The 26,460-nt window shown below is 38.1% G+C and overlaps 1 protein-coding gene across 3 annotated transcripts in view; it reads right to left on the bottom strand.

The window, feature by feature from the left end:
• Positions 1-26,460, bottom strand: part of Syt1 (synaptotagmin 1) — a 492,018-nt gene that overhangs the window by 140,892 nt on the left and 324,666 nt on the right. For all 3 annotated transcript variants that reach the window (XM_075954765.1, XM_075954767.1, XM_075954766.1), the window contains exon 5: positions 151-335. In XM_075954765.1, coding sequence (XP_075810880.1) covers positions 151-335 — 185 coding nt within the window. The remainder of the gene's footprint in view (positions 1-150; positions 336-26,460) is intronic.

Raw genomic sequence — 26,460 nt, 5'->3', positions numbered from 1 at the left:
GGACTGAAAGGACTGTCAAGCATCTCTGCAAAAGAAATGGTAACCACAAGTTGTTCATTTGCGTGAGCATCTGGCGTAGAAGATCAGAGCCCTCACTGGTGACTTATTAGCCGAAGAGTTTAACAAATCAATAAGGGGCATGCGCCTTACCTGATCTTTCATGGTCTTCCCTAAGTCTTTCACGTCTTTCATGTTGATGGCATTCTTTCCTCCCTTCTCCTTTCCCTTCTTCTTGTTTTTCTTTTTGAACAGACATTTCTTACAGACACAAAAGCAGCAGGTCACGACTAAAAGGACCGCAACGATGGCTATGGCAATTAAGGCCCATGGTGGCACTGGAAGAGAAAAAGAAACATAAATGGACATTAGCAACAGAACTGGTTAACCCAATGCAGCAGACAATCCAGTGTGGCTGCATTTCCCCAGTGTCTGCTCTGCTCCTGCGGTACTGTACCGTTGGGTTTTAGCGGCTCCACGGCCAGGGCACAGACTGTTCTTCAGCCGCCCCTCCCCCCTTTTAAAAAGGTTTTAATTTATTATGTATACAGGATTCTTCTTGCATGTATCCTGCAGGCCAGAAGAGGACACCAGATCTCATGACAGATGGTTGTGAGCCACCATGTGGTTGCTGGGAATTGAACTCAGGACCTCTGGAAGAACAGCCAAGTGCTCTTTACCTCTGAGCCATCTCTCCAGCCCCCACGGACTGTTCTACCTCTACACACATCACATGCCACCTCTCCCTTGTGCTCCACATTCCTCTTCCGTGAATTTTTGTCTTTCTTTATGTAGAGCACAGCTCCCCAGGCAGTTTCCTGAGTTTGAACACTGGTTTTATCCTCTACATGCTCTTTTATTTTTGGCAAATCCTCTCTTTGCCTCAGTTTCCTCACCTGTTCAGTAGTGGTAAAATTGATAAGTACCTTAGTGGGTCTTATGAGAATTCAGTATTAAGATGCTGTCCAGCATGGCAAAAGCTTAGTTCACATCAACCGTAACTATTCATCAAGCAAACCCTAGGCATTATCTTAATATGTTATGGCATGGTCGAATGGGCAGACACTAATCACACAAACAGAAAATGAAATGTCAAAGGTATGACCATATTGAAGGCAAGGGATAAGTACTTGGTGCCTTGAGAGGCGCTCATGGAGAGATGTATAGGGCTTGGCCAGGTAGTGGCGATGTGACTGCCCTGATTGCTTAATGGTTCCTCCTGTTCTCTTCTCTACCAAGTTAATAATATAGTGGCATCCATTTCCTTTGGCTGGTTAAGTTAACTACTAAAAAGCCTACAATGGCAGCCAGCTCACAGCAAGGGCTCACCTACTAGTGCTATAGTTTCTCTATATTCAAGGCATAGGATTCAATGATGCTAAGAATCCTTAGGAGACATGAGATATAGGAAGAGGGCTATCAGAGGAAAGATAGACATCAGGATCAAAGCTCAGTGAGAAGACACAGGGGATAGAGAGGAGGAAGTGATGAGCTTCAGGTAATAATAGAAGAGACTGATCTATAGACTATGTTTAACATAACAAAGCATATAGCAAAAACACACACATAAAGAGCTTTCTATGAGAGCTGTCCAACTGCTACAAGCTAAAATATTTCCTTATTTAGCATCCATGTATAACTGGCTTACACAAAGCTAAGTTTCATGGGTGCATTTGAGCTCTAAGTTTCTCTGGAACGGAATTATTCACGATTCAAATTGCAGCTCTTCAAATCCATCAGAAGTAATTAGATTTGTCTTTTGTAATAATAAAAAGGCACTGGGCACTGAAAGAGTAAGAAAAAGCCTCATTTTCTTTGAGCCGCATAAACATCATTAGTGCCAATGATTGTTGAACACAAGTCAGGAGTACTCTGAGAAAGTAAAAACACTTAAAATTAACCTCTCTTCAAAACAGAAAAACCACTCTTGCGTGCACTCTCTGCGTTTAAGCTTTATAGTGAAGAACATTCACTTTGCATATTATTGACTATTAGATTATAACCTGAGGACATATAAAATCACCGCTTTTGATACCATGTTTATAGCTACAGAAATACTCCTGTGAACAGTAGAGCTATGTACACACGCTAAGACATGGTTCTCTAATGGAGCTATGTACACACATTAACACGTTTCCCTAATGTTCTTTAATCATGCTTTTTATAAAAAAGGGGAAGTCAATGCAAGTACCTGCACCCAATGATGGTATTCATAAGACTCCACTTAGACATTCTGCCTCTGATGACTGAGCTAAAGTCCTGCCATGTGTGGTACAGGTAGCTGTGTGTTGAACGCAGGCAAGACAATGTTAATAATGGCCCTTCATTCTAAATCTCACAAATTGTTCTCCCAGTCGGACTTCTGTGATAGTCTCTCAGAGAGCGGCATAAAGGCCCCTTAAATTACAAAAGACAAGACTGAGATGATTTGACAAGTTCACACAAAAGAAAATAGGCGGTGAGAGCATAGGAACATTATTTAATCAAAAAAAAAGTCAAAGAGAGAGGACCGTGGGGTCACAGAAGTCTGAAAGAGTGCAGCTGGAAGGTAATTTCACACCACTGGAAAAGTTTCGTTGTGTGTCCTTTGTTTCTTAAGGCATTGCTGACTGCCGTATTTGCTTTGAGTTGACCTAATGTGCGAATTAATTTTAATACATGTAATAGGGAATATTATACTATATAATTATATTATATATAATATATTAATATAGTAATTACTGAATATAATTACTAGAATTTTCCTCAAATTTACTACTGCCTATATAGATAGACATTAAAAAAAACTTACTCTAGCTATTTTGTACAAAGGCAATATTAATGTAAAGGAATAGCCATTTTTAGTTAAACAGCTGAACGTGATAGCCGACAGAGACTGTGCCACAGAGACTGTGTGGAGTAGCCATTTTTACAAATGGAATTACTTAAATACAGTGTTTACATACACTTTTACTATTAAATAGAGAAGTTAATATTTTATATTAAATATAAATTTAATATTTTAATATTTTAAATTTAATATTTTAAATTTAGTGCATTTATTAAAGAAACACCATCTTCACTATTCAGTCGTTCACTTTTAGTATAGCGAGCAAACCTCATGGAATATAATTTGATTATTGAGAATCTCCTTATTATGGTTCAACCTCTGTGCTATGATTTTAGCCACACTATTTCTTTTCATCGTCACAGCAAATTTGTTCATTATCACTTGAATTTTACATAGAAAAACTCAATCAATTTAGTGTCATGAGATATTTAAATGTCTTTAGGTTGTTCAGCTAAAAATGTAGAAATTAAAAAAGGCATACAAAGGGAAAAGTCATGTCTAGTACTGAGGCCTTTTTAAAAGGATGCTTTAAAGGAAAAAAAAATCCAATAAAGCAAATAAACAGTTGCCTGAAGTGTGGCCAGGAGCAAGTTCCTTGGTATAAATACCCTTCCATCAAAACACTGCTGTTGGCACAGTGTTCAGCTGCTGCTTATCACAGCCACTACCAACAGATGAAAGTTCAAATCAGAATTTTAATATTTAACTCAAAAGCTTTCAGTGGAAAAAAAATGCACAAGAACGAAAACTCTGAGGATATTATTTTTAATTTTCCAGTTAAATAATTAGTTCTTCCAATATTTCTTGACCTAAAGGTAAATGGATACATGAGAATGAAGCTAAAGGAAAACTTTTAATAATAGCTTAAGTTAGACCTGGGATAGGCAGAAGAAAAGTCCCTCAATGACTTGCATTGCACATCCTGGTTCTTGGAAGCCACGGACAAGTTAAGGACATAGGAACATCCCTGCTCATTCCCACCATTAAGTTTTGCATAGGTGTGTTATTTTTTTGGAATGTTACTCTTTATTCTCTTTAGTCATCTAATATTTACTTTTCAGGGTTACCATGAATATTAGCATTTTTAAATAAAATAAATAAAATAGCTAGACAAATTTGTTAAAACCCAATGGGATTATTGACTGTATGATGTAATATATTAGGGGGCTTAGAGTAAGCTGGCATAAAATCACTTAAGATAGTAATTAGTATTTTAAATCTGCATATAGTTGGAAAACATTTTAATATATCCTCTTTGTAGGCAGAAAACACACTTCTTACTGATTTAAAACGTAGGTTTTTGTGGAGTATTTATGATGTGAACGTCGATATTGACACAGACACAATGAAAATGTTAGTTAAAATTTTGAAATAAAATTGCATAAATAGGTCTGTTATTGGAAAATCAAATACAACTGTTCCCCTCCCCAAGAAAGGTTACTCTTCCATGAAGGTAGGTATAAACTGAATAGTGGAACACATAATTAGGCAACTAAACACATTTGTGCGTACCTCCTCTGTGCAGGATCTTTTTTCTCAAGACTGGGAGACAAATTAAGCAGGGGGTGTCTAATATTGCTCATTTATTATTTTGTTTGATTTTCTATGTCATAAGGTAGATGTCATTCGCTTTATTTAAGGGAAGGTAGTTTCTCATTTTGCTAACCTCGGCTCCAAGAACAGAACACGATGCATTTTAGGGTGGACTCAACATGGCTCAACAGGTTTGTGGATAAATTTAGGCTGCATGGGCCTATCTATTGAAATCAACTAGTAACTATTCTCTCTACAACAAAAATACCATAGTGATATCAAAAAACATCAATTGTTTTCTCCAAGGGACTTTGGGCACAAAATAAATTTTAAAGAAAACGATCTACTTAAGGAACTCTGAAGAATTTCTTCTTTTTCATGCCTGTTTCTTTAATATAGGATCGGGAATTATAAGTTAAAATTGCCACGGTTATAAAGCTATTGCACAGTGTACATTTTTCGAAGTAAGATCTTCAGCATTCCCCAGTAACTTCACTGGGCATTTGGGCTCCCAGATCTGAAGCTTACTCATCAGAATACATTACACCCAGGTTCACAGAATCAGCCATTCATACAGAGAACCCTGCTGTGGCCCAGGGGATGCTTCGGTAGGTAGCTCTCCACCTCGAATTTTCAAAGGAATTGGAGTGATCGAGAGATCAGTGCATAACCTGTAGAAACCCACAAAGCCATGCTCTGTTCCTTCAGTAGGAAGTAAGAAAACTCTCCAGTGATCTCCACCCCTGGCTTTTCTTGGGGTGCCCTAATCCTAGCTCCTTAGCTCTAACTCCCTCCTTCCTTTTTCCTCTTCCCTCCTTTTACGGCTTTTGTTTCCTGGCCAATACAACAACTTATGGACTTATTATTTTTGGATCTTGGTTTAGTTCAGGGCCATAGCTCACTGTGTGTGTGTATGTGTGTGTGTGTTTTCCTTAAATCTCTCAAGTTTGGTTTTTGCTTTTATAGACAGCTCTGAATTCTGTGTCAGCTAGATTATCATTCATTATCTAACAAATCACCTTAAATTCAGGTTCTTTTTTTTCCCCCCTAGATGGGCTGCTGCTATTTCCTTCCTGGGAAATATAAGCCTGCCCATTTTCACTAGTCTTAGAGCAGCCGGAGACCTCAATACAACATGGGTAATTTTGTTGCTATGGATACCGCAAAAACTTAGCAGTGACTTCGGGTATTTTCTATAATTGCTACATCTCTATTTGTCCAATGAAAGCCTCGCTCCTGCACTCACATCTCCGTAATGCATTTTATGAGTAAATTCCAGACTTGTACATTCATGTATCACTGAAGTTTTTTTTTGCCAACTTCTAGTTTGCTCCAATTATCTGTCATCTTTCTAGAGCATTATGATTCTCCAAGATAAATAATACAATATAAAAATGGTTAATTTTGCTACTAACTTGTAGGAAAAAGAATCTATTTCAAAGCTTTGCTTTGGAAACTGTTTATGAGTGATTTTTTAAAAAAAATTACAAGGATAAATATCGTATAAAGATTGACAGAAAACAAAGCAAGCTCTGTATATTTTAGCTTTTCATAGATTACAGAATTGCAGGTGGGAAAAAATAAAAAAATACTGGATATACATGGATTAGGATATCATTAGTCACCCCTGGAGACAGAATAGAAAATATGAATTTGAAAAAGTACACACAGCATAGAGCATATAACTGAATATGAAAACGAACAGACTAAAGTCAGAATGAAGGATTTCTCATTATAAGCTAAAATGAATACAAAGGCAATTTCTGGCACTTAGGTATTTGATACATTTTCTCTTCCTCGCTTTTTTAGAATGAGGGTTTTGAACTCCTTTTGTAATGATATGCTCCCTTCAGAGTTTGTTAAAAGTGTTAAATATTCAAGGGAAAAACATAATTGTGTGTGTGTGTTTGCATGCGCATGTGCACGTGCCTGCACTCACACATATCTGCTTGAGTGCATAAATTTAAATATGGTTGGTAGTGTTTGATATCATGATCAAGGTCATAATTACTGCATTTAGGAGACCACTGGTTCCAAATTAAATCTTTACCCAGTGCATCAAGGCAAAATTCACCAAGATTGACTGATTGACGAAGTTCAAGGATCATTTAACCTTTCGTTCATTCAGTGGGGTATTAGCCTTTTATCCAGTTGGCCAGTTAGCTTGTCATTTGCTTTTCATTGACAATCTGCTGAATGTTCAAATTGTGGAGGGATGTGGGCGTAGAGGACAGAGAACAGAATGATCCCTGCATCTAGAAGCTTAGAAATTGTCACCTCCAAAAAAACTGTAGAAAGAGAGGAGGCAACCCAGAGTCAAAGATTCAGTGGAGCTGATGGGCTGTTCCTGTAACAGCTGGGAAAGAAAATGATTAACGGGCCTGAAATTCAAGGAGGGCTGCACGGAGGAGGTGAGTTTTGAACTATGTTCCAAAGCCTTGCCTGCTACCATGAAAATACTACTTTGAGGACGTCATGTTTTCCCTGCCTCCTTTTCTTCCCTTCCTTCCTTTGGTTTCTAACGTTTCAATCTAATTAACGAAACAAGGCACTTAGCAGGATAAAGATATCAAAATCTCCATTAGACTCCTTTTTAACTGTAGTAAATGAGGGTACTTTCCTTGCCCTACACTCATAAGCCCTTCACCAAATTGCACGCATAGTAATATTTTTTTTTTATATTTTTTGTGTGCATTTCCCCACACAGCTGCTTCCTTTCCCAGTTTCTGTCACTGACAGCACAAACCAGAAGATCTGTTCACACAATATGCTATAGAAGTTATCATAGGTACGGATGTCAACCATACCTGGACTTTTCAGAGCAAGTCCACTTTGGTGTCTGTAGGAGAGACGGGTAGGCTTGTCTATAACCACGGCTATACCCATGGCTTGCCAATGCCTGGCATGATGGAGGATTGCTGACCAAGTCTGAGAAAACAGGCTTAAAGAGTTTCATTCTACTTGGGTAACTCTAACAAACACAAGCCTGAGAACAGGACAGGACATGAGAAAGGGCACATTAAATGGTGTTTCCAGCTACATTCTGATGATGGGTAGTAATTGCGGCCTTGTTTTATGCATCAAATAAAATTTAAATTTAATAAAATGGGGACTCTGTCCCTTTTTGTACACCAGCTCTCAGACGCAGAGAACTTCAGCAAGCATAGATTGCATGAAGTCGCAGCTATTCTTTAGCAAAGGTTTACCAGGGGCTCCATCTTTTAATCTAATTTCAGTATTTACTCTGCTGTTGATCAAATTCATATATGTCATGGAATAATTCACAGCACTGATGTTTCTCACTAAATGCCATCATTAGTTTTGACCGATGGCCATTCTATCTGCACACGGATTAATCAAAAAATTCTCTGCACCGTCTATGGTAATAATAGTCTGCTTTGACTGATAAGGCCATATCTTCAAAATACTGGAAGTTTTGAAATTGATGTGGAAAATGATCCTTGGTCTTAGGGCAGTCAAAACTTGTAGAGGATTTAGATAAGGTGCAGGTCTGGCCAGCAGCTTGCTTGTAGCAGGCTCCTGGGAGGAGTATCTTGGTAAACAGGAAGGATGCCAGGTGAGTTGGCAGGGGTGAAGGCTATTGCCTACCTAATCAGTTCTGGGGCCTCTGGAAGGTCGTAGCAGGTTTCAATCATTCTGCAGACAACACAATTTTGTTGCTAAAGGGAAATCCATTTATCTGTGGACCTTTTAGCAGGTTTCTAAGACTTCTAAGTTTAGACCTAAAAACAAGTTATTATTTAGTTTTTTCCCCCTATAGAAGCTAATGTCTTCTCAAATTCTACATAAGAAAAAAGTTCATATTGCTTCTCTTTTGATGTCTTGAAGTGGTTCAAAATTTCTTTAATCTGTTTTCTGTGTTGGCAAAGATGCCCAAGGAAATAGTATATTCTAAGAATGGAACACAGTTCCTGTTGATAACTTGTGGGTAATTCAATATTTTATTATCAATTTTTGTTTCCTTTCTCAGCAATTTAATTTTATTACCGTGAAGTTTAGTTATGAAAAAGAGGCCCATCAGCTAAAGAGGTCAATATGTTCCTTGCTCTTTTAACAGTTTAAGGGCATGGCTACAGATAAAAAACAAACACAGTTCTACTCAGTTGTGTCACAAGCTTTTTGGAAGAATTCTCCCCCCTCCCCCACCCCCAGTACACTGTGCTTATCCTAGAGACAAGAGAGCATCATTCTAGAAATCCGTGAAACTTGGAGAGTTGATTGTGCTGGCAGGAGATTTGTATGGCAGCTGTGCCTGAGTGGAGAACTGGTTGCCTGGGTATTCCAGCCATAAGAAAGAAGTGCCAGGCTCATTAACGTCATCACCACACAAAGTGACAGGTAGACCACAGGGAGAACCAAAGCTCCTCGCCTGTCTAGGTATCCCCAGGATGCTTCACTTTGATTATCCAATGGATCCCTACTGCTCTCGACCAAACATTAATTTTCTTCTCACACTGTTGTTTCCTGTTCCTTTCAATATGTTTCTCTCTATGACAATTTCACACGTCCATTTCCCTAGCTAAAGTGTTGTTTCTTTTTGTTTTATGGGCTCTCGGATGTAAACTTTCTCTTTAGTTGGTAGAACCCCCACAATCCTTGATTTATTTCTGGTCTTGTTTTAAAAGAGCTTCCTTATCTAGTCATTCTTGTCCATGGTGGATTTTCCCTTTTATTATTTTCTGTTTACACATTTATTCTTTTGTTTGGAGTTTGTCCATCGAAGCCTTGTGACTGTCAGCACATGACCTCAAGGCCTTGAGTGAATCATACTTATTTTTAATGGTTCTTATAGATTCCTACTAGGAATATGAAATTCTCTTTGCTTTCTTTTCTTCATCATCACTTGATAGTTATTTTAAATGTCTCTCTGGCTAATAACATGCACTAACCCTTTGCCCTGTCTTTCAGTCACACTCATTTATGCTTTTTAACTTTTTAGAAATAAAAATAATTTATTCATACATGTTTCCTTCAGCCGACTGTTGTTTTTACATGGGAGAAGCTACCTGGAGTGATACGGTCTCTCCCCTTCCTTTGCTTCTATGAAGGTGTCAGCAAATGCTTATTGAATTATAAAGAATAATTAGAGACAGAGAAAGCCCTTCTTAAATATTGTGAGAACATGGCTCTTTTAAACACCTTTAAACCACTAAATGGCACCCTGTTGTCCTTTCAACAGCTCAGTCAAAGCTTGATAAAACTTCAAAGATATAACAGTTTCTCAGCTACTTCAGGAAAATTTCTAGTTTTCAGAGATCACAGAATGATTCTGAAGCTTGTTGGTCCATCTATGACTTTTCCAAAATGACTTCCCTACTAATATGGCATATTGAATGTGTATTTGTGATAATAAAATGGCTTTCCCATGTAAAACCTGCATTGATAGTACACTAGTTTTTAGTTTGGGAGGCTCTTCCCTGCTTTGAAATCCTTTCACATCATCTCAACTGGTTTGACCTTATATATCAAACTAAGGAAGGACTAAGGGAGATAGAATTAGTTCATGATTTCAGACCAGAACACTGAGGATCTGAGATGTTGCTTTGGACACACAATTCTTAGTAGAGTTGGGCTCAGACTGAGGGTTTTGTGAGCCAGCTTTGATTCTTTTACCATATATTCCGAATTCTTTTGTGACCACAATGAAAACTGACTAAGCAATTTTATTGTTTCCAAGAACCGTTTAGTTTTGTAAAATAGAGAATATCCCTACCAGGTTTCTTTGAGCTACTCGAAAATCAATGGAATGTAAAATAAAATTATTACTGATCATAACAATAGGACTATGGTAAATATAATATAGGTAATAGATACACTCTAAGCTCTCCCTCTTAAATCGCCAAATGTCTTGATCCTGTCATTTCTCCTGTATAGACCTCATATTTATTATTACTATGTGAGTTGGAAGTTTTAAGCCTATGTGTGATTTGTCATATGTGGCTTTGTAATATAAAAGCATTTATAATAGTGAATACCATAAAGAGGGATTTTAAAGATTTCTTTATCATTTCCAATAAGTTCTAATAAATTTTATAACTCGAAAATACTAAAAACATTGTTTATCTTTGTTCCTCTGTAATCTTGATGAAATATGGACAGTATTCTATCTGTGTCTTAGCTTCCAATGCTTTCAACACCTTCTGACTTACGGATATATCAGAATGTCAGGGCAACATTTTAAAACAAAGATTGCTGGCAAAAACTGAAAGGCAAGGCATTTTGATACTTCTTATGCAATTCATGGAAAAATCATAGGAAAAATAACCAAACTCTGAGGAGAATAAGAAGAGTCATTTGAAGCGACAAGCAGCACAAGCTCCGCTAAAATATTAAGTAATGGAAAGAAACATGTATCTCACTGTAGCTTCAATAATTTGTCTCCCTAGGCAATACTATCTGAGATAACGTTTTACCACAGCAGCCATGATGTTGGAGGTCACATATTTATGCTGTGCTGTGTATGAATCGCAGCAAGATGTACTTTGGTGTAGCTTTACACTTCCTCCAGGACTGGTAAAGAGTTTTGAGGGTGAGAAACTGACCCCACTGCTATTCTTATTACTAATAAATATTTACTGCCATTCAATTAGTGAGCTTTGTAAAATTAAAAATCCCACTTAATGCATCCATGGAATAATTTAGGAAATATTTGTGTTTATCATCTCATTTAGTCAATATTACCTTTATTTATGATGGTCCAAGGAAGCTACAGAAAGGAATGCAAGTCTTAGTTGAGTCTTAGAAAAAAAAATCATCATGGCTCAATCCCAGGCTTAGTCCTTTGAACCATCAGAATCTTTAAATTAGTCCGATTTCTAGTTATTACTGCTTTGAATTTTTAAATTATTTTAAATTACTTAGGATAAAGCATTTGGTCTCCTCCTATTCTAACTGTTCCAATGAAGATACCTGCTTTTTATAGAAAACCCTTATTTTCTGTTATCTCTTCTCATAATTTTTTTGAAAACAGGAGTCTACAATATTCTTTTGTTGGTTTTGACTAGAATAGGATCAGTAATCCAAAGTTCTTGGGTTGTTCATATTTTAATATGAACTCATATTTTAATTCATATAATAATAACAATCATGTTTTAATATGAATTAGTAAAATAGTGAGATTAAAGATTTTACTAAGACATCAAAGTTATGAAATATAATGGAAGGGATAGCTGTGTTTTATATTTTGTTTCTGTAGTTTACATCAATAAAATGATTAAAGTCAGAACTTGGTCACCGACTGCAGAGGTTTTACATTATGCTTTTATGCTTACAGTATCTTGAAATCCAGTTACTGCCCACAAGAAATGCAATTATGTCAGTAGACGGGTGGCTTTTGAAAATTCTTTAGAAAACTTCAGTAGACGGATTGCTTAATACATTTAAGCCAATGCCTTTCCAGCTATGTAAAAGCTGGTATTTGAAGTTCCTGTTAACGTCTTTAAATGAATGACTAAAAGGTGGCAAAAATGTGGGCAAATTGCTTGACTTAGGGTCAAATTCGTATCTGTGAAAAGAATGTTTACTTTACATTTAACATTGTTGAGCAGAAAGGGAGAAAATACTGGAGTGCTGGTCACAAAAGGGCTGGAAAGTAGATCTTGAGAGGGAACAAAGCAACACAGAGATGGAGTGGCGTGTGTATCTCTGTGTGTGTCTCTGTGTGTGTTGTGTGTGTCTGTGTATGTGTGTCTGTGTGTGTTTGTGTGTATCTGTGTATGTGTCTGTGTGCGTGTCTCTCTGTGTATGTGTCTGTGTGTGTATCTGCATGTGTTTCTGTGTGTATATCTGTGTGTCTGTGCATGTGTGTGTCTCTGTGTGTGTGTATCTCTCTCTCTCCCTGTGTATCTCTGTGTGTGTGTGTGTGTCTGTGACTGTGTGTGATAAGCACTCACCCAGAGAAGTAGCTCACTGGTTTGTTTATAAGTAGTGAGTGCGTGTGCTGAATTCTTTAGTCACTGCTGTCTAACGTCTTCGTATGCATTTGTGACAAATGGAACATAGATTACGATTGCGTTCTAGAGACTGTTCAAAGAGCCAGTGGCTATCGGTTTGTGTTAACTGGGTTAGATTCGCCTGAGTCTTTTCTTCCTAGCTTTCCTTGAAGTGCACCATGCTGCCCCCATGCCTTGTTGGCTGCTCTCCATACCAGTCCTCCACTTTGGGATGCCTTAAGTCTGTTTGCTATGTAAGGGAGATGAGAAAGAAGAATAGAGCTCAGAGCTGAGGAATCTCTTGCGAGCAACTCTGTTCTTTAGCCCCTTTTCTGGTTGTTTTTGAGAAGCACAACTTGTGGGCTGCGGAGGAGGAGGTGAGTGGATTGGGAATGGCAGAGCACTTCCAGGAGAAGAGTTGAGCTATTTCAGCTTCAACAGCCTCCAGAAAGTGGCAGAGAAAGCATTTCACAGTCCCATGTCCCCACACTGTCGGCAGAGATCAGCAGGTTTATTTATGGGGTTATGTGGGTGAGAGGCTCAGATCTGATCTCAAGGCTACAAACATGAAACGAATGTTAGCTTAGAGATGTCTGCTCTTTCATCAAGACCAGCAGCCTGCGAAGTTGGTCATGCAGCATGGTTGCATAATATTTACTGCAAAAAGTGATCTTGGCTTTATTCCTTACCTCAGCCCTACCAGATAACACTAAAGATTTTTACAACAGCAGATGCTAACACCTACGGCTAGAAAAATATCACAGAAGAGTCATGAGGCTCAAGTTAGATAAGTTTCTATTTTGTTAGAAAGTTAAGATAGCCAGTAGTTATTTTGAGATGTTTTATAATTTTCCAGGCAATGTTCCAACTATGCTATGAAGTGAAATGGGTTCCTTTGAAGACAGCAAAGGAAAAGTAGATAAAGACTTGTTAATCTCAACTTGTCAGACTATGATCAAAACACAGTAATGGAAAATATATTTCTAAAGTATCTGTGGAGTTACAATTGAGGGCTCTGTTACTTCATTATGAAGCACAATCTAGCCTGAGCAGATTTGGACTAATTGTTCCTTTGGCATCATGTTAGTGTTATGATTTTGAGTTAAAAGAATGTTTGGGGTTGACTTTTAATAAATGTGGAACTTGGAAACAATAAACTCAAAGTTAATTATAGTGTTTAATTCTACTTCAACTTGTTACGATATGCTATAGAAAGTGCTAGAGGTTTGGGGTGAGAGGATTCTGACTTTAAAACGGAGTGAACTTTTTCTTCATTGAGAATTTAACTTCATGAAAAGTAGGAATGAGATCACAATGGTAATTTTGAGAGTTATGTGAAATTCTATGTCAACATCCAGCACACAGGGAATTTAATAAATATTATATCTCGTTGACATTTTGAAGAGTAAAACCTAGATATCAAATTATTCTCTAAAATTTAATAGATTTTTAAATAATAAAAGTACTATGGAAATATTTAAAATATTTAGATACACATATTCTATCGTATGTGATTCTTTAGGCTTCTTGTAAAAACTTCATTCTATTCCTCTCTCTTAAAAGTTGAGGGAAAGACAATTGGCTTGCTGTACCCTCTGCAACCTGATGGGAATGTAAATGGAGTTAATCCAGCCTGAAGTGAACATCTGAATATTAGAGAAATCTTAGACTTATGAGAACTAAGAACCTAGTTCCAAAGAAAGGAGACAGAAAATAAATAAGCATAGCATAGCAGTGGAAAATTGAAGACATAAGACCAGGGATTGGGGCTTCCTTTAACTCACGCAACCAATGCTTTTAGGTTTGAGAGAATGTATCCAATGCAGATCACCAAGTCTCACGTGAATGGAGGGTGTTGATAGACAGTGCTGTCTGTCATGTGACCATTGTGTACGGTGACACCACATCCTATTGTGGTTTAAACTCAAGCGCACTAACTTACTACATCTGCTTGGGAAATCTATAAGCAAGTATGAAACTTCAGAGCACTTAAGAATCTGAAGAATCCAGAAGACAGTTTTCATCTGATCTCACAATGTGACAGATATTTCAATAAAATAAAATTATTCTTTTCTTCTTTAACAGAATGGCTTAAGACTCAAATCAACTAAAGGAAAAATGAGACTTTCCATTAAAAATTTTCTCCCAGGAAAATAATCTAACAATATTCAGATGAATGTAAAAATTTTGATTTTCAGTTTCTGAAGAGAATGTGAGCATTGGCTGAAGAATGTAAAATGGAGGGAGGTCTATTGGGTTTAGCTACGTTAAGAAGGCCGCCAGAAAGCTAAGAAAGGGAATGGAGATTTTCATTCTACATACTACCTAAAGCACAAGCAAGACAAAGCTCACGGAGGTGGTACACTAAAAGAGACCATAATTTTGTCTTGTAGTTTTTGGTAACTGACCCAGAAATGCTTAAACATAAGCACAGACGTCAATCCGGGTTTTAGGGAAGATTTGTAAATACTTACTAATAGTTATTTTGAGCTCATTAAATTGGATTTTATTACCAAAGAAGCATTATTCCATAATGTTCATTGTGTAGCATTATTATGTATGTAATCTGTCTATATTGGAATGGACCAGAATTGTCCATTCTTTTGTCATTGCCTTGCTTTATATGCCTAATGTAATCTTTAAGCCCAAGAGTACTAGACAATGTCAAATTTACAGCAGACTCCATTTAATGTTAGATATTTGATTTGTGAAATTAAGACCCGTGAGTGTATGGCTAACACCGTCTTAAGTTTAGAGCTAGAAATTGTATGTTCCTGTAGAACTATGAATATTAGACTTCTTCAGATACTGTCTTCCTTTTAATCAGAAGAATGTAAAAGATTTTGGTAGCTACAAAGGAGAGGATGGAGAGAAATTAATTCAGACCGGTGAAACTGATTTATGCTCTTCGTATCGTTTGCACAAAGCTTGAATTTTTCTAAGACAATGAAACTCACCCTCTCCTCACCATCAAAACTGCTTGTCATTCATCCCAGCATTTTCTGTCCTAACAACTCATCTCTCTTCCCACTCCACTTTGGCTCCTTTTCCATCCCTCGGTTCTTTACACTCTTGAGTTGTCTTCAAAGAACACACAAGCTTGCATTCAGCTCTTTGCTAAGGATTTCCCCATATGATCCCACAGACTTCAATTCCATCAAACATTGTAATTCAACTCGAGTAAAAGGGATAAATGTATGATTTTACTTACAGCTACCCAGCTGAAGAAGCCCAAAGTTCTGGGTGCTGAGAAAGCCCATAATCAGCACTGATTATATCTGTTCTCTTTTCCAAAGAGATAAACTTCACCCAACACTAGTGCTCCCCGCAACTTCCATTAGTTTAGCCAGTATTTTGTTTTGTTTGGTTTTCCATTTATTTATTGGTTTTTAGATTGAACACCAAAGGCTCATGTAACAAAGGTGAAAATAGAAAAATGGAATTACATTGAGGAAGCTGAAGCTCATCAAGGAATTGAGGGAAATATTCACAAACTATTTATCTGACAAAGAACGAATCTTGAGACTATAGTAAAGATCCAAAAGAACTGACCATCAAAACCCTCCAAAATAGGTCAAAGAACTAAAGACAACCATTTCAAAAGACATGCAAATGGCCAAGTATATGAAAATAAAACCAGTCTCACTGATCATCAGGGAGATGTGGCTTAAAATCACACCTCTCACTCCAGTGACAATAGCTGTTCCCACACGACCGAAATAATAAAAGCTGACGAGGACACAAGTGCAACTTCCCTCATCTGTTCACGGCTCTCCTGTCACGTGGGCTGCTTGAAAGTCAGACAAGATGCTAAGTCAGAAAAATAAAACAAAGAAACCTAAACGCCCGACATCAGACACTACCAGTCATTTTAAAACAAAATAAGAACTCTTTTTTTTTTGTTTTAAATTGTGATCCACAGGGACAGGCAAAATAAAGTCAGATGCTAAGCTGATGAAATGCTGTCTCTACCTTCAGATAGAGATGAATTTTCTAACACACTGTGTGTATCTGCTAAAGAAATGTCTCTGATGTTAGCCTCAAGGTTATTTGTCATGGCCAGAACCCTTCAGGCATGTTCCTAGAAAACTGCTTAGAAGGGTCTGATTAGGAACATGATCTCCACTGTATACAAAGCTCCGATTAGCAAACTCTGATCTGAGGGTTCCTAAGTTCACTTATGGAAGAATTGTGGCATATATGAGAACATTAAATGATACCATATTATATGCATATGTACCTCTGGGTGCTATTATCAAATAGGACAAACAAATTAGATAAGAGGATTAATTGGTTTTGGTAGATTGCATTTTTTTTTTCAGCATCAGACAGAGCAACATTGTATTTCAAAGAAGGGTTCCCATTGTTACAGAACTTTTGTAAGGATACCAATACTGTCAATAGTGGTATATTTCTTTGGATCCAAAGATCTTGGAACAAAAGCATGAAGAAAAATACATAGTATCATCACAGGGCATGATAAAATATTAAGTAGAAACTGTAATTTGGTACAAACAATTAAACACTGGTGAGGGTTGGCAGGACATTGTGCTTAAGAAGCAAATGGACTTTTTCATTCAAATGCCAATCTCGAAGGCGCACAATGACAAGAAATGAAAAAAATTATATTTTCCTGGGCATTTTAAAGTCAACCTTCAGCTACAGAACTTTACAGGGAGACAAAGCCCAAACTTTCTTTCCGGGTCCTATTTTGAACGCTGAATAGATTTGAATTGTAATATTTGGAGGCAATTAAATACACCTGTGCTATTAACACTGGAATTGCAAACACTAATAAAGAAAGCGTGTTCCACGAAGATGAATTTGTTTTGCTCTTTCTCCCATTGTCTGCCTGATTGCATGACAGAAGTGTGAGGTAGACGGTTGCTTTTAGCTTTTAACTGGAATTATGGCTTTAATGCAGACTGTGCCTATTTTTCACCATCATAATGGAACAGCAGATTAGATCATCCTGCTCTGGTAAGAAATTTTCTACCTCTTATCTTAGAACAAAGGGAACCACTATGCAGTTTGTGCGCTAGGAGTGATTTTTAGCTTTATTTATTTAATTTTTGCTTAAAGTGGAATAACCATAACGGGATAATAATTAATGATTATGTAATAATTAATGATTATGCAGTCTTCCTATTAACATACTCTAGTGTACATTAGATGCCTTTTTAATAGCGTGGCTAAGCAAGTGTGTTTAGAAATTCATATTATCCATTATAACATTTAAGCAGTGTTTTACCAATATACCTGCCTCTTTGTGGTGGATCTAAAAATCCCTACTGTAACAAAATGCACAGGCACAGAGAACATCCTTTAAGAAGCTCCCTTCTATTCTGGCAGAAGGCTGTTGGTCTTGTAAAGTTCTGTAGGTTGTTAAAAAAGTCATTCTTTCTTAACCTACTAAGGGAATACTGCTTATATTTGGTTATCACATAGAGATTAGTATATTAATGAATAATAGACTACTTCCTTAGAGGCATGGGGACGGAGTGAATTATAATCCAATTAAATCAGTATTTGGAACGCACCATTTCTCTTACCAATTCATCTCCAATTAGACAAAAGACTCAATATTGCCAGTAAGATGTAAGAGAAACATGTGGACAATGGCAGCTAGGTGTTTTCTTCTCTGAAAAAAGAGATGGGCTGGTAGGAATCCTCGAACACCACACCACTTCCAGTTGAACTGTCACGTGAGCATGCGCTATTAGGAGCTGCCACAATTATAATTTCAACCATTCAGTGAGGGCTCAAAACTGCTACCATCACCTGCAAACGAGCTTGGAAATTGCTTTTCTGACATTTCAGTTAATTTGAATGAGTAAAATGGGTTGTGATTTTAGTTGTCTACATTAGTTAGGGTAAGTTAGCTCATGCAGCAGTAACAAACAAGCCAAGACTCAGAGGCTGGGCACAACACAGGCATATGATTTACTCCTGCTGTTGCAAGGTCTCTACCTACTACAGTCTACTCAGGGATCTGGGCTGCTGGGGCAGGAGCATATAAAGAATGAGTTCTGCATGGTCTCACAATCAAACATCATAGCCCCAAAGGGACACTTGTCCGCTCATGACCCTAGAACTAATGATATACTCTACTTACAAGAAGACAAGTAAGTACAATTATGTTGTGTACCCCAAAGCACTAATAACCAGAAATACTTGTTGAGCAGGTAGGTACTAACGACCACCTACTCAGCTTAAGGTTTGATTCCTGTTATTTGCAATGGAGGGATTCTGAAGAAGATGAAGACAATGGTGATGATGTTTATAGTGCAAAGTGATTAAATAATAGGATTTCTGGTATTATACACTAATAAATTTAGAGTTCTATTATTAAAGTTGTAGTGGCACTTCATTTGAATTTTAATAAATAAAGCTTGCCTGAAGATCAGAGAGTAAAACAGCTGCAATGGTCAGCCTTATAGACCAGGCAGTGGTGACACACATCTTTAATCCCAGTGGCCACACTAGTTGCCATAGAAACTGAGTAGTGCATGCCTTTAATCCTAGAGGTGCACGCCTTTAATCCTAGAACTAGAGAGAATTATAAAATGAGAGGAGATGGCTCTCACTCACAGTCTTATTCAGAGATTCCTGGAGCCAGAATCACCATTTTTAGACTGAGGTTGAGGTAAGAGCAATTGGCTCTTTCTTTTTTTTTTTTTTTTGCTTTGCTTCTCTGGTTTTCAGGTTGAACCCTAATTTTTTGTTCAGGAATTTTTATTAATCACGCTTCATAAAGTACTATTATTATCCTCGCTATTCTAATAAAAATGGCCTCAGATGTTTCCTCTTGATGTTCATATTGAAACTTACTAACAGATTCATGCTTTTAACATACTCAGCTAAACTGTAAAATGTACTACAGTGTACTAAGTCTCTAACAATTTTGATTTTAAAATATCTATCTATCTATCTATCTATCTATCTATCTATCTATCTATCTATCTATCTATCATCTACATATACATATGTATACATGCAGAGACATATATATATATATATATATATATATACATACATACATACACACTGTGATAAAAGTAAGCAGATCTGACACTATTGGCAAATTAAAACCAATAAGAATTTGCTAGAAGGAACTTATCAGTTCCAGTTCACTCAGCTGAAGTTATTATATTGGACAAATTTTTGAATCAAATTTCCAAGAATCACAGGGTTTACTCTTTATTCCAGTAGATATAAGACCAAGATATATTTTTATAAAGTACTAAGCCTGAGGCCTCAATCACAACTAGTTTGAGCTCTGCTCACTTGGGGGTGACATAAGATTGAATACACTATTTCCTATCCGTGGAAAGGAGTAAGCACTTGTAGCCCAAAGCTATTCATAGGGTAGGTGCTCATGTCCTCTTCATGCACAGTGCATCCAGACAACTGCAGATAGCTTCTCATATATCTACGTGTGAGGATTCTCTATCAGAGAAGGATTTTCCTAACAGGGCTTGTGACTCACTGAGAGGGAACCTAGGCTTAGTGGCTCTTCATTTTTCTTCTTTTCCAATTGAATTTTGGGGAGATATTTCTTGGTGATTCCCTAGGGAATTCCCCTCTCTTGAGTTTGAATTTTGGAGTTTTAATTGAACAGTTTCTCTTCTGTAGATTTTTTTTTTTACAGATCCATTGTTTGTAAAAACTGGGTTAGTTCTTTAGAAAAATGTCTGCTTCCTTATTCTTAGTTGAGGTAATTTGATTATCATTGGTTCTCGTTTCCCTTCTATAAGGCTGGATTTAAATCTCATATCTGGCGAATGAAGAGGTTCCATTTTCCTAGGACATACTTACTGGTTAATCCGTGGACACATAACTTAATCACTGTGCTAATTGTCAAGACTTAAGACTACTGTGATAAATGGTGGATCGCAAAAAGGCAACAGAGAACGGAGATTTTTCTTGTTGTCCTTATTGATCTGTATGTACATTGTGAACAATGCTGGCACACACATATCTATTGAATGAATGAAAATGAGGAGACTATGATATTTAAGGTGTTGTATTGATTGCACATAATCCTCGAGCTTCTTGATAGTTATTCCATGGGAAACACCCATGAAAGAAGTCATAGCTGCATACATTAAAGCAAAAAGACAGAAGGAAATAAACATTCAATTCTGTCATCATTTTGGTTTTAGGAAATATCTTCACAGAAACCAGTACAAGTGATCATTTCTTTTTCCTAAGAACCATTCTCTCACTACTTTCTTATTCATGCGAGATTGGGTTTCACCTAAAGAATATGAATTACTAATGAGCCATTTTATTATCTGGACACTCTTCTAGCTCTGGGTTATCCTAATCAAATGACCAAAATCACATCACTCTGGATTCATGGGCTTGAACATTTCATTTGCAAGTATTTTATTATTGCTGCAGAAGACAATCTGTATCACAACAGCAAATCCATCATCAGGTCCACTAATACAGTGCAGGAGAACTGCTTTCAAGTTTCAAATATTTTAAGCATCTTTCTATTTTCTGGACTTGAGCAAATTGACATCTGATGATAATTCAACTTCAGTAATTGAATTAATGAAGTTCTTGATAAAGATATGAAAACTATATTCAATACTGGAATTAGAAGAAATTTCAGAGAGGATTTTTAAGAGTGCAAGCTAAGCACACTGTCATACAGGGAGGTTCATTATCAGAAAAGACAAATATAATGAACCGCGGTCCTCTTTCCCATGGCAGGACTTCTAGAAGAGGCTAGCTCTTGCCTCGAATTCCTTTTTTTTTTACCCAGAAAATGGTAACTGTTCATTACTACTGACAAAGTTTTTATCTTTCTTGCTATAGAAAATCTCTGGAAGTTTGGGCAAGTCAGTTCCTTTAAAATGAAATAGTGCTAACAGCCGTTTTCTAAGATTTCATGAAGATTAAACAGGTTTATTAAGGTAACACATCCAATAATTGGCAAGTCAAAGACAATAATCATTACTATTTCAGGCTTTTGGGGAAGGGGATCAACTGACTTCTTGTAGGAAGGATTTAAGAAGTCCCAGGTTTGCCTACTTTCATTATCCTGACTTGGAGATGAACTTCTAGGAAACGGGCTTTGAAAACTTGATCTTTTACATTCCCATCTAATTTCTCATCACCTGTTGTTTGGATGAAAAGTCTGAAACTTAGTTCTCCTAGGACAGGGGACTTTAATATATATTCATCCATTCAAAGGAATAGTTAGCCCCATGGCTAAGCATCTGCTGTTGCCTGCTATTTTACTTGTCTGGGTATTTCTCAATGAACCATCCTGTCTTCTACTTCCCGGATGCACTCACCATGTCCCACCAGCTCAAAAAGTCTCTCTGCCACCTTCTTTAAAAACACTCATGCTGGTCTTCCACCAAACTCCCAGGTGGGCTGTTAATACATATTCATAGTTACATGTATCCTTCGGGGTCTCTCTTCTGTGGGTGGATCTGTTTCCTTACCAGCAACTCTTTCATGTCTTTGGATGGAAGTTTGGAGAAGAGATGGGGGGAAAGCGATAAATGGCATGGAAATGCCCCTTCCGCACTACGTCTAAGCCCAAACAGCAAGAGCAATATGCTTGGGAAACCAGCATTTCCTGGGCCAGAGAACTGGTTAACACACAGAGAAAAAAAAATAAAACCAATTTATTCTTTCAAAGAATGATTATTGCTAAAGAGTGGGGCTTGACACACATCATGAATTTTTGGTGGCCAGTGTGCTCAGATTGTCCATATAAACTTATGTATCATTGAGGCCACCCATGACCTCCTTCACTGAAGCTGTGCACTCTAGTTTTATGTGTGTCAAAGACCTCTGATTGGCCTCAACTTTTGCCTCAGAGGCATTTGGGTGAGCAGGACAGGAAACCCGGACTACCCCACAACCAATGCTGTTCCGCCTACCCTCGCCTCAGCTGGGCTTCCTGTCAGCTTCTCCACTTGGCAACTGTGGAATAGCTTCATTCTTCTGGATTTAGTTTGGGGCTTAGTTTCTATCCTTTTCTATAACTTTACAACTAACTCACTTCCAAATTCCTTCTGGTGGCATTTGGAGACTCAGATATCCACTTTGACAAACATCATGATGGATTTACACTTAAATTGCTAGGATGGCGTCTAAGGAAGAAGGCCAGAGAGGTCTTAGCGTCTCATGTACCTGTTTCAATATTTTTGTCTTTTTCAGGTATGTTGAATTTCTCCTGTCAAAGGCCAGGGACAACATATGCTCGATTAGCTTCCCAACCCTACTTTCTCTCTGGTGAGCCCTTGTTTTTAAGAATAAGGTCTTTTACCCAAGAGATGCCCTATCATACAACAAAAGTATTTGCTCAACTATGTTCATAGCAGCATTGTTTGTAATAGCCAGAACCTGGAAACAACCTAGATGCCCTTCAATGGAAGAATGGATGAAGAAAGTATGGAATATATACATATTAGAGTACTACTCAGCAGTAAAACAAGGATTTCTTGAATTTTGCATACAAATGGACGGAATAGAAAACACTATCCTGAGTGAGGTAAGCCAGACCCAAAGAGAGGAACATGGGATGTTCTCACTCGTATTTGGTTTCTAGCCATAAAGGACATTGAGCCTATAATTCGTGATCCTAGAGAAGCTAAATAAGAAGGTGAACCTAAAGAAAAACATATAGGCATCCTCCTCAGGCAATGAAAGGAGACTGAGACAGAGACCCACATTGGAGCACCGGACTGAAATCTCAAGGTCCAAATCAGGAGCAGATGGAGAGAGAGCACAAGCAAGGAACTCAAGACCGCGAGGGGTGCACACACACACTGAGACAATGGGGATGTTCTATCGGGAACTCACCAAGGCCAGCTGGCCCGGGTCTGAAAAAGCATGGGATAAAACCGGACTTCCTGAAAATAGCGGACAATGAGGACTACTGAGAACTCAAGAACAATGGCAATGGGTTTTTGATCCTACTGCACGTACTGGCTTTGTGGGAGCCTAGGCAGTTTGGATGTTCACCTTACTAGACCTGGATGGAGGTGGGTGGTCCTTGGACTTCCCACAGAGCAGGGAACCCTGATTGCTCTTTGGGCTGCCGAGGGAGGGGGACTTGATTGGGGGAGGGGGAGGGAAATGGGAGGCGGTGGCGGGGGGGAAGCAGAAATCTTTAATAAATAATTAATAAAAAAACTTAAAAAAAGAATAAGGTCTTTTCTTTTAAGCAATCTAATCTTGTAATGCCCATCTTTCCCACTTCATCAACCTACTATTTGATCCTGCTTTTTGGGTGTAAAATTAATACTATAACTCTGTTTAAATCCATGTGTGTGACTAGTTTACGTATTTCAGTGTGGAACATCATATGGAGGGAGTTAAAATAAACTATGATGATAACCAGATTCAATGGCTCTGTCTCCTTTAGACTTAAAAAATTGGACTTAACCACCAAGACTACCCCTTTAAACAATAAGATCTTGATTGACATTCACTTTCTGGAAACTCCGTTCAGGATGTTTCCTTTGCAGAGTCGTTTCAGTGAAATGGTTCTTCCCAGCATGCTTTCTTCATGGTACATATTTCTAGATTTTATTTTACTATTGCTTCCTGTGTCTTTTGAACTCCTTCTCAGTGTTCTACAACTATTCGAATGTTTTTTAAATATAGCTGCGAGCCTTTTGTGAAGCTACGCCTGCGTGCCATAAATATGTATTGTGTTTCAAGTCTCCCCCACCGTCATTGTTGTGCATCCTAGAAGACGGTTTAGTACCGCGGCAGGCATTCATTTAATGTAGAGTGACCTACTGTCAACACGTAGGTGGATGCAAAATGTTCTTTCATGTGTGAAAAGAATATATATGCTTTTACTCTTTTTCAGCTGCTGTTGGAATGTTCCTATCCCTCATGTTTTTGGTAATTCTCCAGAAATTATTTTTTGTCACAGCCAAGACCAGTGATTCATTAGTTTTGCTTGTGTTTCTTTGCATTATATTCTATATAACACAGCTGTTGTTTATGAGTTCTAATAATGTTTATTAAAAACTACAAAGTTGAATATGAGCAAAGGCATTCTTGGCTTTTACATTGTTTGGAGTGCAACTTTTGCTATCAGTGAATCAAATGTGCTTTGAAGTAAAAGGGCAATATGGTTGCATATAGTTGTATATAGAGAGACCTGAGCGCCCCACTTGGCATCTAGGTCTCAATTTTTAAAAATTTATTTTTATTTTATGTATATGGATATTTTGCCTGCATGGATATATGTGTACATAGGCATGTACAGGGCCCTCAGAGGCCAGAAGAAGGTGTCAGATCCTCTGGAACCGGAGTAACCCACAGTTGTTAACTATCATTTGGGTGCTGGGAATCGAACCTGGGTCCTCTGGAAGAGCAGTCAGTGCTCTTAGCCACTGAGCCAGCTCTCCAGCCACCCAAGTATGGATTTTTTTTATTTTTTCTTGGAAAAAAAATTTTCCGCCTCCTCCCATCCTCCCATTTCCCTCCCCTTCCTCCCACTCCCCTCCCCTCCCCCCACTCCTTTCCCCCTCCCTCTCCAGACCAAAGAGCAGTCAGGTGGAAAGTCCAAGGTCCTCCCCCCTCCATCCATCTAGGTCTAAGAAGGTGAGCATCCAGACTGGTAGGCTCCCACAAAGCCAGAACATGAAGTAGGATCAAACCCCAGTGCCATTGTCTTTGGCTTCTCATCGCTCCTCATTGTTCAGAGAGTCCGGTTTTATCCCATGCTCTTTCAGTTCCAGTCCAGCTGGCCTTGGTGAGCTCCCAATAGATCAGTCCCTCTGTCTCAGTGGGTGGGTGCACCCCTCATGGTCCCGACTTCCTTGCTCATGTCCTCTCTCCTTCTGCTCCTCATTGGGACCTTGGGAGCTTATTCCAGTGCTCCAGTATGGGTCTCTGTCTCTATCTCCATCCATCGCCCGATGAAGCTTCTATGGTGATATGCAAGATATTCATCAGTGTGGTTATAGGATAGGGCCATTTCAGGTTCCTTATCCTCAGCTGCCCAAGGCACTAACTGGGGACATCCCCCTGGGCACCTGGGAGCCCCTCTAGGTTCAGGTCTCTTGCCCACCCTAAGCTGGATCCCTTAATTAAGATATATGCTTCTCTGCTCCCATATCCCTCCTTCCTTTATCTCAAACATGTCAATTTCCCAAGTTCCCCCCATCCTCCCCTTGGTGGGGTGGGATAGGGGTAAGGGGAGATGGGGAGAGAAACCAAGTATGGATTTTTAAAAGCACACATTAGAAGAAGACAGGAAACAAACTACTCATCAGAATCCATTACCTTCCCTGTCCCGACTCTTATGACACTTGAGATTAGACACAGATGTCAAATTTTAAACTAAAACACAATACCCCCTCCACTAAAACTTCCCAAACTGTACTTTATCATTTCAACACTTATCCTTGCAATGCCACCAACAGACAAATTCTCTGTCTTCCTTGTAATGAACTCATGTTCTAATATAAGGGAACTAAGGCATTGTATTGATAGTGAGTACTACAGTGGTTAATATAAAAGACAATGGATTATGGTTTCAGATAGAAATGATGACGACTGCTTCACAGGCCACCATGTTCTGACTGTCTTCTTCCTAATTCAAGTGTTAAAATTTAATGAGGCCCAAGAGCTGAATAACTTATGAACCGGAGAGGTTACACAGTAACCTCTACCAGTATTCTGCCATCCTCTTCCCCCTAAGTCAGTGGTTCTCAACCTGTGTGTCGTGACCCTTTTGAGGTCACACATCAGCTATCCTGCATATCAGATATTTACATTATGATCCATAATAGTAGCAAAATTACAGTTATGAAATAGCAACAAAAATAATTTTATGCTTGAGGGGGGCACTAGAAGATGAACTGTGTTAAAAGGTTGAAGCATTGGGAAGGTTGAGAACCACTGCTCCAAGTGGTCAATAATATATCATTTTGAAGACTGGTGTGGTGGTCAATAATATATCATTTTGAAGACTGGTGTGGTGGTCAATAATATATCATTTTGAAGACAAAGCAAGTTCCAGGATAGCCAGGACAATTACACAGAGAAACCCTGTCTCAAAAAAACAAAACAAATCAAAGCAAAACAACAATACCCTCCTCAAAAACCAAAATCAAAAAACACGCACCCCCAAAGAGAAGATATCATTCTGAA

Source organism: Microtus pennsylvanicus, chromosome 20 (assembly GCF_037038515.1).
Source record: "Microtus pennsylvanicus isolate mMicPen1 chromosome 20, mMicPen1.hap1, whole genome shotgun sequence".
Lineage (NCBI taxonomy): Eukaryota > Metazoa > Chordata > Mammalia > Rodentia > Cricetidae > Microtus > Microtus pennsylvanicus.
This window is presented reverse-complemented; position numbering and strand designations above follow the sequence as displayed.